This window comes from Buteo buteo, chromosome 6 (assembly GCF_964188355.1).
Source record: "Buteo buteo chromosome 6, bButBut1.hap1.1, whole genome shotgun sequence".
Lineage (NCBI taxonomy): Eukaryota > Metazoa > Chordata > Aves > Accipitriformes > Accipitridae > Buteo > Buteo buteo.
The window spans coordinates 9,740,126-9,756,943 of record NC_134176.1 but is presented as its reverse complement, the minus strand read 5'-3'; the positions used below and the strand labels follow the sequence as shown (position 1 = coordinate 9,756,943).

General features: G+C 37.8%; 1 protein-coding gene across 1 annotated transcript in view; it reads right to left on the bottom strand.

Annotated features, from left to right (window-relative positions):
• The window catches only part of NUDT14 (nudix hydrolase 14), a 62,007-nt gene that overhangs the window by 28,334 nt on the left and 16,855 nt on the right, over nt 1-16,818 (bottom strand). Inside the window, exon 2 of the mRNA XM_075029676.1 lies at nt 3,874-3,917. Coding sequence (XP_074885777.1) covers nt 3,874-3,917 — 44 coding nt within the window. The remainder of the gene's footprint in view (nt 1-3,873; nt 3,918-16,818) is intronic.

Genomic DNA, 16,818 nt, shown 5'->3' with positions numbered 1-16,818 from the left:
AGTAAACGCATTATTTTCCAATAGAAAAATGACTTGACAAGTTTACAAATTTTTTACAGTTGTCAGATGAGAACAGTAACATCCATTAAGTACTTTACTTATAAAATTGTAGAAAACTTCAGGTTGTAAGAGACTTTTGGAGATCATCTGATCCAACCTCCTGCTCAGAATCAGGCTAACTTCTAAGTTAGGTCTGGTTTCTCAGGGCCTTGTCCAGTCAAGGTTTGAATTTCTGCAAGGATGGAGGTTCCTCAGCCTCTCTGGGCAAAGCGTTTCAGGACTTAACTACTTTCCATGGGTATGTCTTTGTGTCCTGGGTCTTCCTTCTGTTATAATTTCAACCTAAATATGGTAAGAAATGCTGCTTCTTTTGTCTATGCTGACGCTCAGTTGACTTTTGACAGCACAGGTTTTGAAGGTTTGACTTGGTAACAGTTTATTGTATGACCAGTAATAATTTTGCACAAAACTTATTTTCTTGGTCTTTAAATGGCATGGAGGGTGTTTTAGGGTGGTTTTGAGGATTCCTGAGAAGCTAAACACACACACACTGACTATAAGGCAAAAAGCAAGCATTTTATTAACTACACACATGCGTTACACTAAGGGTATCTTACAAGGCAAAAAAACCTATTAACATACTGACCCAAGGACTGTGTGTGTTTACCTTCTCGGGAATCCATGAAACCACCCTAAAACAGAGGGATTGAGAGTAAGCAATTATTTGTTCAGCATAAATTACAAACTATGTAAAGCAGAGATGACTCTAGCACTGACACTCAAGTTCTGAATAGTCTTGATCTTAAGAAAGCTCAGAAGCCACACACTGTAGACTCAAGCCCAGATCTGCAATAACTAAGAAGAAAGAAAACAAACAAAAAAGTAGTATCTAATAAAAATTCTGCTATTTCAGCTTGTGCTAGCATTATACCTGCTTGCATATGGTTAAATGATCTTGTCCTACTGCAATATATAGTGAGATTTTAAAAGGTGACTCACACTTAAGGCAAACAAAATGACTACTGCAGTCCTCATGTTTTTTGTCTTTGTATAATTTAATCAGCTGTTCATCTGAACAGTTGGAAAGGATAAATTTATACAAAAATAACTTCATCTCTCTTGCTAAATATTTTCCTGTACCAAGTCTATATTCTAATATAAATCTATCGAATATTGGCTTATGTTGACCTCTTTTGGAATGAGAAAGAACACTGGGGTCCCAAAGGAACCCAGGATACAAACTCTCAGTTCACTGCCATACAGCAAGGAAGTCAGGCTTAAGCACATGTTTACTTGTGCTGCTGAAAGAGGATGACAGATGAAGACATGAGTTAGGCTCAATGGCTGGTTTTATATATATGATTAGCACAGTTGTGTTTTTTTTTTTATTCAGCATCATTAAATTCATTATACATATCGATTATATGTAAATATATAATACATATATGTGTACTTACAGATCTGGCATTCCAATGTGTATGTTCAATTTGGGTAAACAGCCTTATTAAAAAAACTTGGAGCATTTAACAGTGTTACAGCATTTTCAGAAGTAAAGTAAGTTTTGAATACTTTTGAAAAAGTATTACAGAAGAGGGATCTTAATTATGGAAAACACCTACAAACTTCCTGAAGAAGACATACACACTACGAAATCCTGACCAACAGGACATGTGTCCCAGAAACCCCTCCTCTTCTTCAAGATTTTATCCTTCATTAAGAGTAATGAACCTCTAAGAGCCCTCAAAGTATGAAGTCCTCTATAAACTTCAGCAACTAGACAACATGACTTTTCCATATAAGTAGCATCACCTACTAAAATACAGTAAAATGTAGGGCTTTCATGCATTATGAGGAGTTTTGAACCTGAGTAATTTATCTGATAATAATTGGCTTCATATTCACAAATAGAGTTTATGTAAACCTATGGATTTCCTATACAGAAAGTTCACATTATTACCTTTGGTGTCAGAAGTTTCATTGAATTTACTTGTGAAAGAGCGTTAGACATTCTACAGTTCAACGGTAGTCACTAAAAAGTTAGGATGGCAGCTGTTGTACATCTGAAGCTAACAAATGTTATGTGACCAGAGATGACTGGCATGACATGTGGCCGTAGCCTTTTTATACAGTTATGTTCTCAACTATTTTAAAAATGTCCACAAAAGTTCTTCAGAAATACTGTTCCCAAGAAGTTCATGGAAAACTGATCCTTTAATATTTACCCCACTCAGTTAGTTGGATATATTCACACATTATCACAGAGCAATAAACTAAAGTTTAAACAAAAATAGTAATACAAATTATTCATCTGGAAGTCATGTTCTCAGCACTGTGACTTGAGGCTGGATTCACTTACTTGAAAGTACAGGGCATATATTAAATTTCCAGCAATCAATTATCATTTCAGCCTTTGTATCTGCGATCATAAATTCAGGCACATGCCCATATGGATAGACAAAGTGCAAAGACAGAACTGTCTTCCAGGCAAATTCCAAAAGCAAGTGTGAAGTTCAGTATTGAAATATCACTCCCTTTTCTGTCCTCAAGCTCAAGCAGTACAGGCATTTTTAATCTATCTAATATTTTCCCAGTCTTCCTGGAACTTTTACCTTCATAATCTTTATATTGATAAAAAGTGTTGCTGTCACTTTATGTCCATCCCAGGTACCCCCCCAAAAAGACTCACTGTAAGGATTTAGAGGGTTCCAACAGAGAAGAATTTCCAAAAATGCTATTGATTTTGCCTACTTATTTCACACACAAGAAGAATACATCTCTCAACATGGTTCTGGTTGTAAATCACAATTTCTTTTGCCATTAGTGTTTTGCTACATTTTTTACATTTAATAGATTTAGAAAAGCTTCTTCTAGGGAAATGTTGTTACCTTTGCTTTTTATTTTTATCTTCTAATACCTGAATATTCAGTGACTAGATAAAATATTTATACTTTAAAAAAGACATATGAATATTTTAGTATTTCATAATTCTGAGAGTGGGTCTGTTTCACATATACCCTACTACTTATAATTTTACATGAACAGATATTTGAAGTCAGGAGTTAACTGCTTTTCTTCCCTGATAGGAAAAATACAATTGGAAAGACAGAACAAAGTTGCTGGCCATCCATTTCTTCCTGTGTGCTTAGGAGAGGGTTTTGGTGTACAGAATGGAGGGCCTGAAAGGTTTCAGGCATTTGTGAAGTTACTTGAATTAGGCTTTGCCTAAAACATCCATATATAGCAGTGATGGAGAGGATTAAAATAAAAAAGTTAGCATTATACTAGGATTTACTCAAACATAAAACAGAATCTCTACCTTATTCCAAGTAATGGCCAGTGAAAAAAATCAGACAGTATCACCATAACTTTAGATTGCTTTTTAACAGTCTTTATATAAAGGCAATACCTGGCATTGTATATTCACAGGTGAGAGAGTATGGTCACATACTTGGCACTAGACCACTTAATGGCACAAATAATGACAGGGTTAAGTATGTGGGGGGCACAGTCCTTCCTTCAGGTGATATATGCACACTCAGAAAATTTCATGCAATCCAAACTTTCAGTTCCATCTTCTATGTAATCATTAAAATGTACAATATATCATATGCCAAAACTCTAATATTTGAAAAGTCAAGCACAGATAAAACTTTCTGAAAACATAATAAACCATGAGGAGATTTAAAAATTTCTGCTAACTCCATCTAAAATAGTAGAGAACTACCTGGAAGTATTATACAAGAAGTGAAAACTGAAGAGGAAATTGGAGGAAAAAGAAGTGACTCCACATCAACAAGATGTGACCAATGGAAGAGAATATAGTATGAAATACAACATAAACACAAAAGGAAATAACATGATTCCACCCGTTACCTGTCATGCGTCCTCATAAAATCCCAGAACTTCTTAGTGCCATTCTGGGGGAAAAAAAAAAATAAATGCATCAGTAAAATTAATTCAAAATGAAAAATGACTATAATGAAATTTAACAAAATTTAACAGGCATTTCTTTGAAAACTTGGTATAGCTGGTTTTATTTATGAGACCATTATTCTGGATTTTGATAGTAAGTATTATAGATACTGAGACTTGTTTTATGACAGTTCAAAATCTTAGATCCACAATACTATGCTGACAACTAACTTAAAGACTATGGTAGTCTTCGGGCCAGATTTTGGCCACAGTATCAATGTCAGATACCCAATCTAATCATTCAGGTGCTAGGAAGCTACAAGCAGCTAAGTTCTAACCAGTAAAATAACCCATAGATCTATGTTCTTCCATGTCCAGAAATGGTCTTATCTTAGGAGGACAGCTCAGCACTTACCTCCTAACTAAACTCATTGGGGATCCAGGAACAAGACATCCGTCCCTCTAACCCCTTACAAGGCCCAAAATAGTAGTTTTGTCCATGATATGCCTAACATGAAGAGATCGCACTCCATTCTACACAACAGCTGTTACTCTGCGCTGCTTGTGGTGGTGAGGATACTGCCTAACAGTAGCTTGAAGTCACAGCACTCACCCAAGAAGTGGGAGACATAAAATGGATTATTTTCTCAAGTTGGGCCAGTTTCTGTCCTCTGCTATCTTAAGAAGAATGACATCTCCTACAGCACAGTTGAAGCTGATCCCTGAGAGCAAGCATTCTTCCAGCAATCAACACGTACACAGTTGCTTACATTTATATTCTATCTTCTATAATCACCTATACCAATTCATGCACACCAGTTAACAGACACATGTATATAATTCTTTACCCTGCTGATTAGAAATGTGATGGTATTTTTCAGCTGAAATACAACTCAAGAGATTTCACTCCTAGGTCAGTTTTAAGTCTATATAAGGAATCAGTATGCAATCAGAGGAAATTCTTTTGGTTGATATCTTTCTCTTATTAGCAAGACAAAAACTAGACTTGCTGAAAACCTACATACCTAAAATATGCTTAATGTGAAAAGCAGCACAAGCTCTCTATTATAAAGTATGGTTAAATGGATAATCAAACACTGAGCAACTGGTTAATGATTTAAAGCAGGTAAATGTGAGCAGTGAAAGAAGAATTAAGTTCGGTTGGTGGGTAAAGGTGCCAACCAATATAGACAGGCCCTTCAGCTCTATTACAGATGTCATGGCTACCAAGTACACAACAGCTGGTGGGGATTAGATAACAAGCACTCTGGTTCAGAGAGTAAGCTCCTGAGCTTTTTGAGTTTACCAAGCTTTTTGGAAGAGTGACTGTTTGCTTGCTAGCTGGGTTTTTCTTCATTCCCACAACTCTAATTATAAACAGTTGTTCACCTCAAGAGAAACTCTAGTGTACTCTTCCACTGGTGTCGGTGCATACCTTCTGTTAGGACTGACAGGAATCAAACGTGTGCATTAGAAGAGAAGTCCTGTCATTGTTTAAATGCAACGTAATGTTGAAAGAGGAATAAAGACAGCAAATTCTCAGTGTGAACTGAACTACTAAAGCTGCTGTTTATCAAGCTGGGTGTATATCCAATTCATTCCACCTGGTGAGAGATAGAGGAACAACTTTGAAAGGACTATGATACAACACACAGTTGCAACACATGAACCTAATAGCATAGGCTATATTGTGTGGTAAGATAATGTAAGGTATTAAATGTGTAACATGTGCTCAATCCTTTTGTAGGTTTATTTCCACCTGTAAGACATGTATTTGTGGGATTTTCTCGTCTGCATATTGCTGTGCAATTTTCCATTTGACATGAGTGAGTTGGGAAACTGTGGATCAATGATAATGTCTTCTGCATGTACCTTCATATTGCTTTTCCAGTTTCAACCTTCCCCTGCCCCAAATGGTAAGATGTGCTACCATCATCCATTCTCCCTTTGTAGTGTCCACTTGGGAGAAATGCAGGTGTCCAGCTGATGGAGAAGACAAAAAGGGCTGAATCAAGGCTCTCCTTGCATTAATTTAGGCTATTAGTCCTGTGATACTACTTCCTAACGTATGATCCCAGCAACAATCTTCCTGGTTCTTTCCTCCTGCCATCATTTTGCAAATTATAGAACCTGATTGCTTTGGAGCACTTATGAAAGGGTTTCAAATAGCTGAGGAAAATTACACCCTAGAGAGTCATCCTCATCCAGATGGGATACATCAGATTTGAATGACCTCTTCTCAAGGATGAGCTCCATTAGCATTAACAGAACCTACTTCACAGACGTGCACGTAATTTTTAACAGAAAGTTAAAAAAAAGAACTAAAAAGAAATTAATCAGAAAATAAAATCTGTACTTTCTATTTTCCAAGTGGCTGGACAGCACATAAAGCGCTTTCCCTAAAACATGATTTGATTAGTTTAAGACCCAAATTCAAAACCAGCCACAGGCTAAACTAATTTGAGTCTGTCCATTCAAGATGTTGGTTATCATCATATACTCTGACTGGACAATGTTTGTTAAGCTATTTTCTGCCTATATTTGAATAAAAAATTATTTCATATGATCAACCTGCACCTGTCCAAATAAATAAATCAATAAACAAATGAAACATTCCAACATCTCATTGTTTACAGTGGCAGAAACTCAAATGAGCCCCATTCATGCCCTATTGTCCAAGTCAAATGTAATTTGAACCCAACCGTATGGAGTTGAGTTTCTATTGTACCCAATGCGCGGTTCTTTCCTATGAAGGTTGCTAATTATTAATAGCATGTAAACAGTTACCAATGGTTCTTATGCTGCTTTACATACTTCACAGAACATTAATTCTAACCAGTTTCTAACCAACTATATCAAGCTGTATGTAATATCTCTATCTTCTCTTTAAGACAAAAATATTAATTGCTGAAACTGATCAAGATTCATGCTTTTAAAAGCCAAGTAGTCATGATTACTTGTTAAACTGTTCCATTCCCTATATCCTGGCCTTTGACAATGCTCTCCTATCACCACAGTTACAGATAGTTGGAAAGAATTAAAGGTATCAAAGGTCAACATCACTCCCCAAAAAGAGAAGTATCTTTGTGAAATACAAAAGCCCTCTCAAACCCTTAATGCTCTTCATTTTAATAAACATATATATTTGCATTATTATAAAATAGTCCATTCTCTAGTGTCTAATAAGGAACAATCAAAGTACCTCTCAATGAAGTGAGAGAAATAAGTATAATTGATCGCTGGGAGGTCTAAACACTGACAACAGGAAGGAGAAAGAAGTGTGTTTTTACATTTGAGAAAGATTTTAAAAAATTATTCTTCAAATAGGAAATGTGTCCTGTGATGTTTTATAAAGACAAACATGTCAAAAGTTATTTTATGTTAATTTTTATCTGTTCAGAACAGCAGTTCTGATACTGCAACAACCTTCTGTAACACATACTTGATTTGGTAAATCTTTAATCACAAAGTAATCACACTCTAGTTCTGTGTTCAGTGATCAGGTTCTGCAATGTTGCAATGCTGAACTAGTACATATAGTATGTGTATGTAGGGTTCGGCGTTCGGAAGATCTCGCGATGTCACGGAAAGTTAGAGGGTTAGTCGCAGCCTTGTGATGTACCTGTAATCCCGCCTCCCCTTGTTAGTATAAAAGCAATTAACTGCACAATAAAAGGCGGAAGTTGGCGCTCACACTGTGTGTGTTATCTGTCTCTTTCCCTGGTCCGGGCCGACCAGTGATCTAAGCGTGGCACCTTGATATGTAGCGGACGCTACATGTGTAAATTAATAAAGCTGTATTCCAAGAGAGGCAGCATGTGGGACAACTTCGTTTCATATTACACAGAATACAGATTACTTACATAAGCAAAAATTGCATAAGAAAGCTGTATCAGGTCAGATGAGATGTCCATCCTGCCTAGTATCCTGTCTCTAACAGCAAAAGGAAAATTTAAGAACAGAGGAAGCATACAGCAATGCTTCCCAAGAATACTCTTCCAAGCCTTTGACAAAAGACAGCTGAAGGGTGTCAAAAGATCCCTCAAAAAGGCATCCAAATTAAACACAGCCCTCCCCCAACCCCAAAAAGCAAGTACAAATAGACATTTCTATACCATCTCAATGTGCAAGACTGTGTCATAAGTCCTGCTCATCTTGTAAGACTGACCTGATAATGGTATTGACAACTTAGAACTACAACAGTATGCTACCAGCTTGACAGTCTGCACAAGCAAAACTCAATCCGTTTTGGTTCAAGTGATTCCAGGACAACCATGCATTGCAAAGAGTTCTCTGCTAGACAAGTGTTGACAGTGGATGCAAGTTCAGCAGATGTGACTCCTACCAGCAGAGAGCTGTTTATGATGCCACCCATACTTGATCTCAACATTCTCAGTCCTGCTTCCATCCTTGAAATCTTTTTCCTAAGACTCTTCCTGCACCTGCTCATTGCCATAATTACAGGCAGAAGCCTGTTCACACCGTCTGTTATGGATAAGTTGGACTTGTCTGCAGCCTATAATCAAAATACCATTCTTTTTCCCACCTACACTCTCTGTCTCTGGCTAAAATGCATTAAGAATCACTGCACCAGGGATATCGCTGTCCTCTGCTTTCTTCCACTATCTTAGGCAATATAATGTCTGAAAAACATGTCAAATTGCTGTCAGGATACCTACAGAAAGGATAACTTTTTCTTACGAGATAAACTCACCTAAGACTTAGCCCAGGCTAGACAATCAAGAAGATAAAAAGAACAGCTTATGCTAACGATGTAGGAAGAAACATTCACTGGCACCGATCTTATGGCGATACCGGGTGTGCTCCACATGTGACAGACCCTGGACATGCTCTGAAACAAGTCGCCTAGGAGTTTCCCTCTACTCTTCATTTGTAGCAGCTTGAATGACTTTCTCCCTCTTTTCCCTGAGGGCAGCACCTATACATGGTCTGCCACCTGAGAAGCTCTTGAACCAGCTCGTACGTCAGGTAAATGTGTCTCCACATGTACCAATACTCAGTCTTATACTGATACCATCCTGGGTGTTCAAAAAACCCCCAAACCAAACAAACCACCCCCCTCTCAGTCTGGCTGTGGTCTCTACTGTTGAGTACAGCCCTGCTGGGACTCACGACAATTTCTCTGTAGATGCAGCTTTTTCAAATGGATGGAATAAATACTTAAACACAATTTTAGAGAGAGAGATGTAGGCCTTTCCTCAAGGACCATCTCCAAGGACTCTTCCAAAGAATGGGCTCTGTTTAGAAATAACAGAAGTGAATTAGAGTTGTGGTGCCCCAGTTATAAATAAGAAGACCTGCACCCTTCCAATGCTGCTGAGTTTCGAGATGAGGAAGAGAAAGGGATAGTGGTGCAGCAGACCATGCCATGCAGCTAAAGGTAACCTAGGTACAGTGCCACACTAAGGGCTGACATAGCAGGAGTCTGTAAAATCATGAAAGACATGGAGATGGTGACTGTGAAACAATTATTCACTGTTTCTCATAAAACAGAAGCACTATGTCATAGTTGGCTACCTGAGGAGAAAGGCCAAGTCTTCTATGAGTACTGATCTATCTCCTTTCAAGGAACCAGTGCTGAAGTCTAGCAGCTGCACAGAGAAGTTTGCCTTGCTTGTTTTATGTATAAAACAATTGACTGATAGCTTCTGAAACACCTACATGCCAACTGTATTACATGTATGTTTTAAACATGCATAATTAAAGTTTTATACTTCTTAGATTTTATTAAAAGTTTTATTCTGAGAGTAAACTGAAAACATGTGGGTGTAACAGGTGCAAGAACTCTCACAAAACCACTTTAAATGCTTCCTTTATGTAATAATTCCTTCAGAACATCATGCAAGGGTGTCTAAAACAAATCCTCAACACACAGGTTTACAGTAACAGATTTCCTGTAGTTACTCTGTTGTGGAGTTCAGACCATTCAACAAATCAAAATTTATGTTGGATTTGCACTGATTTAAATGACTTCTGGTAATGAGCTCTGGACAGACAACACGTGACTGAAGCAGAAACAATCTTTACCTAAAATCTACTTAAAGCTTCTCCTATCTTATTTGCCTTATTTAAGTATTTAATAATTTAAAAAGTGACTGAATTAAAGGCACTGCCCCATGTCATCTCCAGTGTTTATCCACAGAAAACTTCTGCTTGGACAAACAGAGCCAAAGTGGCCAAGAACTGTAAAGTCACAGCAAAACCACCTCAGTAAAAAGGGTTCATACCTTCTATTACAGATTTTTGAGGACACTGGTTAACAGGCCACACAGGCAGATCACTTAAAATGCCAGAGATATATGCCCCAAATAAGAAACTAACCTCACATATGCCACTAAAAGAGAAAAAAAATCTGTCCGTGACAATGATTAACTTCTTACTGTTTACATTACAGGAGAGACAACATGACGTTTGGCGACCCATTGTGATAGGCACTAAACATATGTAGTGGGAACAGTTCCTGTTCAATGATCTTACAATTCAGTTAGAGCCCAGACAAAAGTTGGTGTAAACAAACAGAGGCAGTTAAGGAAAAATGACAAATACATTATGGTATAGATAAGCTACATGCACAAGTTACGAGGGTTAAAATGACAAACAACAGTCATGATCCCCTAGCCTCTACCAGTTGGACTGGGTTTAAAGCAGTCATCCAAGAAGCAAATGTTCCATGTTTGTGTAAAAACCCAACTCAAGAAGTTGAAGCAATTATAACATAAAAATAACTCTGTCCTCATTGCTTCATTTACTCTGTTTCCACACTCCTAAGACACAAAAGCAGTTAATGTCCTTAATGCAAAGGGATTATGACCATTCTTGATGCAATAAAATAACAACACTATAGGTAAAGAAAAACAGATAAGAGAATTAATTGGCAAATAACGGTCTTAAACCAGAGTCAGCAAAGCCAAGCAAGTGTGCGGTCCTTGTTTAATGATTTACATGTAACAAAACAGTAAAACTCCCTAGGGGAATAATCAGATTTTGTTTTTTCTGTTCTCAAAAATTTTTTTAAAAGCTATAACTGTATGTTTTTCTTTAAAAAAACATGTAAAACTTGCTTTTCTATTGCACTTGTTTTCACATTCAACCAATCTTCTATAAATTTATCTACACAGTTTAATATCAAAGTGCACAGCAATGCCTCTATCTGGAAATTCACTACTCATTCTCTTGTTGAGGTGTCTACTTGTTGCCCAGAACCGCATGGCAAGAGAACACCAAACTTGTCACTTATTAGATTAGTTTTCATCAGGTTAATCCAGATGAGCAGCATGCTTGAGGAATCAAGTAACTGATTCATGAAGACCGACAAAAATCTGCACCAACGCAGCCAGCTCCTACAACCTCCTGCCACCTTTATTTCCTTTAGTGGTCTTAGCTTAATGCTTTTCAGTCATATTCACCTTTTTATGACCAATAAAAGCTGCCAAGAGGTAAGTTCACAGTAAACCCAACTCAGTAATTCAGTACTTCTTGATTTATAAATATATGCTCCTACAGTGGGAAAATACGCCCTGAAGATGTGCATTAGCTGCCGCTTCTCCTTGAGTCACAGTTCTTAGGCTAAACAAAGTGGACTTCCCCACCTAGCAATACAGGAGACACTGGATGCTAAAAGTTAAGCCCTCATCCCTCTGTAAACTAACGTTTCCCTTCCTTTCTCCACTGCTACAGAAGAAGTGCTCCTATCAGTTTAGATTTCCTTGTTACACTTCTTTTTTCATCTTAATGGAATCTGATCTCACATCTATAGCAGTTTTCAGTGGAAACATATGAGGATTTATAATCTAATATAAAACATTTCTTGCCAGCTGAATTATTAATGCTATAACTCTTTGTTATATATAATCAATACCTAATGTTTCCAGTGTCCACAATGATGTGCCCACAGAAGCTGTACTTTCAGGACCAACTCAGGACTGAATACTTTATGCTTTTCACTTTCCCATTATACAATTAGTGACTGTATTGGGTTTGTATGGCAAGGTTTTGGTAGCAGGGGGGGTTACAGGCGTGGCTTCTGTAAGAAGCTGCTGGAAGTTTCCCCCGTGTCCGACAGAGCCAATACCAGCTGGCTCTAAGATGGATCTGCCGCCAGCCAAGGCCGAGCCCATTAGCGAAAGTGGTAGCACCGCTGGGATAACATACTTAAGAAGGGAAAAAAGTTGCAGCGGGCACAGAAACGGCAGCTGGAGAGAGGAGTGAGAACATGTAAGAGAAACAACCCTGCAGACCCCCAGGTCAGTGCAGAAGGAGGGGGAGGAGGTGCCCCAGGCACCGGAGCAGAGATTCCCCTGCAGCCGGTGGGGAAGACCCTGGTGAGGCAGGCTGTCCCCCTGCAGCCCAGGGAGGTCCACGGTGGAGCAGATCTCCACCTGAACCCCTGGAGGACCCCACGCCGGAGCAGGTGGGTGCCCGAAGGAGGCTGTGACCCCGTGGGAAGCCTGCACTGGAGCAGGGTCCTGGCAGGACCCGTGGACCCGTGGAGAGAGGAGCCCACGCTGGAGCAGGTTTTCTGGCAGGACTTGTGACCCCACGGGGGACCCACGCTGGAGCAGTGTGCTCCTGAAGGACTGCAGCCCATGGAAGGGACCCACGCTGGAGCAGGGGAAGAGTGAGGAGTCCTCCTCCTGAGGAGGAAGAAGCGGCAGAGACAGCGTGTGATGAACTGACCCCAGGCCCCATTCCCCATCCCCCTGCACTGCTGGGTGGAAGAGGTAGAGAAAACCGGCAGTTGAGCCTGGGAAGAAGGGAGGGATGGGGGGAAGGTGTTTTTAAGATTTGGTTTTATTTCTCATTACCCTACTCTGATTTGATTGGTAATAAATTAAACTAATTTCCCCAAGTTGAGTCTGTTTTGCCCGTGACAGTAACCAGTGAGTGATCTCCCCATCCTTATCTCAACCCATGAGCCTTTCATTATATTTTCTCTCCCCTGTCCAGCTGAGGAGGAGAGTGACAGAGCGGCTTTGGTGGGCACCTGGCATCCAGCCAGGGTCAACCCACCACAGTGAACAAATTACCTTGCACTGTCTGAATATTTTTCATAGTATTTTCAGCACTATGCCGTACACACAAATTATGTAAATAAATAAAAAAATAAACCACCAGCTTTGACCCCCAAAAATCCATAGTTTGAGATTTTTTTATAGAAATAAAGCGTTAATAATCAACATGATAATGTGGAACCTGTATGAAGAACAGAAATAAAACAGAGAAAGCTAACTAAAGCAAGTTTGGACTTGTGAAGTCTTCCAAATAATTATAAAATAAAATACCTGTTCCATACCCTTTAAACGTTTCACTGCTTCCTGTTGAATATTTTTATTGGATTAATAAGTTAGTGGGGTGGGTTTTTGTTTATAGAAGCTAGACAGCTGCCATGTTGTATCTAAAAAGCTTCTTCATCCACAAAAAAAACCAGTGCAAAGGAACAGTCAAAAATTCAAGGACAATTAATATTCAACTTCTTCATCTAAAAGAAAAGCCGTGTCCTGAACAGACTATTTTGCATATGAAATCTGTTTGAAATAATGACTTATCATAGGTTTTTTGTCTCCTTTAAAGGTTTGATTTGTCATGAGCAGGGAGAAAGCTGTCTTCTTTTTATATAATTAGAAGTTTCATAGAAAGTATTACATATCTTTCAAAATGAAAGGAAGCACTTTTAGCTGGCAAAACCCCATGCAACTCAATTGAAAAAAAAAACCCTGGAACCCCAATAAATTAATTCTAATTTGCATTAGTTGAGTGCCTGGCCCTTTTTTTTTCCCTTTTGAATGTATACATCAGTATTAGGGAACTGTCTTATGCTTGGCTACCATATTACATAACTAGTAATTTAAATGCAAAGTGTTGGTGTTAAACTCACTCAGTCCTAGGGTGCAGTAGTCCTACAGTGCAGTAACACTGTAAGTCAATTTAAATCCAGGCTGCCCCTTTTTCTACCCCAGCTGCACATGTCTGTTCTACCCCTACCTCATCATTGACATCTGTATAACTACACAGAAAGCTGGTTCTGGGAACTGATCTGATTAAAAAAAAAAAAAAAGTGCTCTACAATAAAAACTGGTGAAAAAAATGATTTTTAGTAGTCAAAATGAATGTAATGCCATTATATACATACCAAGTTTTCACCAATGACTATTAAACAGAACAGCCTTGGTCTATTCAAAATTACTCCAAGAGGATAGAGATGTATCTGATAAGGAGCGTTCTAGAGAAAGACATATGCACACAAAAAAGCCTGAATTACAATTTCAGTCCACACCCACTAATCCATTCCATCAGACTGCACACGCTGGAGTAAATGAAGCCTCATCTTCAAAAGCAATTTGCAGAATTACTTGCTGATGTTGAAGAACTACTTCAAAGGAGTTTAAGTGTTATGGAATTTTACTGTTTTTTAAACAAGCCACTGTTTAAGCTCAGGAGGAAGGGGGGGTGAGTGTTTGTTTTTTAAACAAAGCTTGTAAGATTTCATTACTAAACTACCCAGAATGTTTATTTTAAAAGCATCATGATTACAAATAATGGCATTTTCCAGTTTTTAACTTACCCTATTCAAATGTTTCAGTTAGAAATGACTGGTTTTAGTGCTTTTGTGGAATCTGCATCCGAAAATACACAAACTGATGACTTTTCAACAACATTAAAAATGAACATTTTATCTGAAGTACAATACTACTGCTGTTAATGGGCTTTAATTAACAATATTAACAATTTCAGAAGTAAGATTAAGCTAGCAAAGTTCATGGGGACAAATCATGCCATACACTAAAGAACACCACGGCAGCTCCAGCTGACACAGCAGTTCTGAGCAGGGCAAAGCAAAGCAAAGTTGCTGCAGTCTCCACTACACTCATTTTATGCATAAGGATCTTGAACAACTGGACTTCTTATCTGAAATTAGCTGGAAGACACAAAGTTACTTTTTGAAGAAATCATAATGTATACCAGTGGAGACCACACCATGGATACCTCAAGAGACATAAAACCTAAGGTCATAGACTGTAATTTTTACAACCCATATCAATTTTCTCTTCAAAGTGAGCGTTATTCTGGTAGGAGTTTGTAATGAAACTGCAAACAGATGGTTATGGCAATAGAGTTTACTGTTCAAAGGTGCAATTTTTTCACACTTTAGGAGGTAAAATAAACAATGGAGAATGCATTAATTTATTCAACTGTTAATGCAATACTGGGCCAAGCCACTTTGTTCATTTTATGTACATCAACTGCCAGAACAATTACAACTAAGATACTTGATGTGTAAGTAAACTTTCTCATATAATCCTCTGGAAGTTTACTTTTCAGGTCACAGTTTGGTTTTTGTGTGTACTTTTCAACAATGGAGTTGTTACAGTTTAGCTTGGCATTCAGCTATCAGTAAGATCACTTACCTTTGAATGAAATTTATAAAACATGAGAATTAAGCATATATAAGTACACTAAATTAAGTCAAATCTCCTTTCTTGCCTTGTTTTTCTGTTTTTAGTACACATCATTAGTAAGAACAATTGCATATACATATCAAACACACTTTATTCCAAGGCAAATACATAGTAGCATACTGAAATCTATACTACAAAGAATAAGGATATGGTGCTTGCATTAAGAAACACGATATGCACAAAGGTCAAATTTATGACTTTTCTCACATCATTTTACTGCCAGGTCAGCATATAATTTAAGGTTATAAGTTGAGATACAGATGGGGCTTTCCTAGTACTAAGTTAACTCCAATTCTGTCGAAAGGAACCGACTGCTAGTAGGTAAGAGTTTTCAGACTCTAGAGTTATCGTATATAAATGACTAAATTTAAAGCAAGTATTAAACTGCTCTTTTACTTAAATTCCTGTCACATTATTGAATTTTGCTGCATGTATTTTTCCATTTTCACTAAACTGTGTTTTCCCTTTGAAGTCTATGACACTCTTTATTTTGCAAGGATAAAAGGAACATACACTTTCCATATTTACAAAATTACTAACACTACTTTTTCCACAAAGTTATAGTAAAACATGAAATCTGAAACTTTGACTGGACATAGTTAAGGAATATATTTCTAATAATGAAAGATGTTTTAACAGAGATAATATCATTCACAAACTGTGCATTCAGCTGATGTGACAGCAAAATACTTTTCTGTAAATAATTACTGTACTTTCAAACAGTTGTATTACACATCTCACAGAGCCACTTATATCCATACTTGCTGAAAACCTGCACAGCAAAGGCTATTTTTGTAATCTTTTCCCTATATTTTTCGATTACTGTTAAAGAAAAAAATCTCACACAATTTGCAATAACTATTTATTTGCAAAATTACTATCAAAAGGACAAAAACTCAGGAAATTTAAATGACTGATTTCTTTTGCCATACTTTCTGCTTAATCTGACCTAAATCAGCACTTCCATCAAAACAGTACCATCTTCCCTTTCCCTGCTTTCTGCACGGTCTCCTGCGTGCAAACAGCAAAAACATTTCTGCAACCACACACTAAGCCACACTAAAGATGTCACCTAGTGCCTAAACCAACTCAGCACAAAAAAGCTTCTCCATTGCCAGTCACGTTGCCAGTGCATAAAGGTATGTGCCACACAAAAGAGGGGACAACTATACCTGTAATTTCATGTCTCACATTCTACAATTCTGATCTGCCAAATAATTAAGGACATACTAGACTTGATTATGTTCAAGGGGATTAATACATGTATCTTTGATGAAGATCAGAAGCTAGAAGCAATTGAGACAATTGTCCTGGGTAAAACATGATCAGAAATTGTAACATTTTGTCTTCTGAATTCTGTATCAGGACAAGCAAAAGTGATACTAACATTAAAAGCACATCTCTGTGGAAAAGAAGCATGGAGTATTTT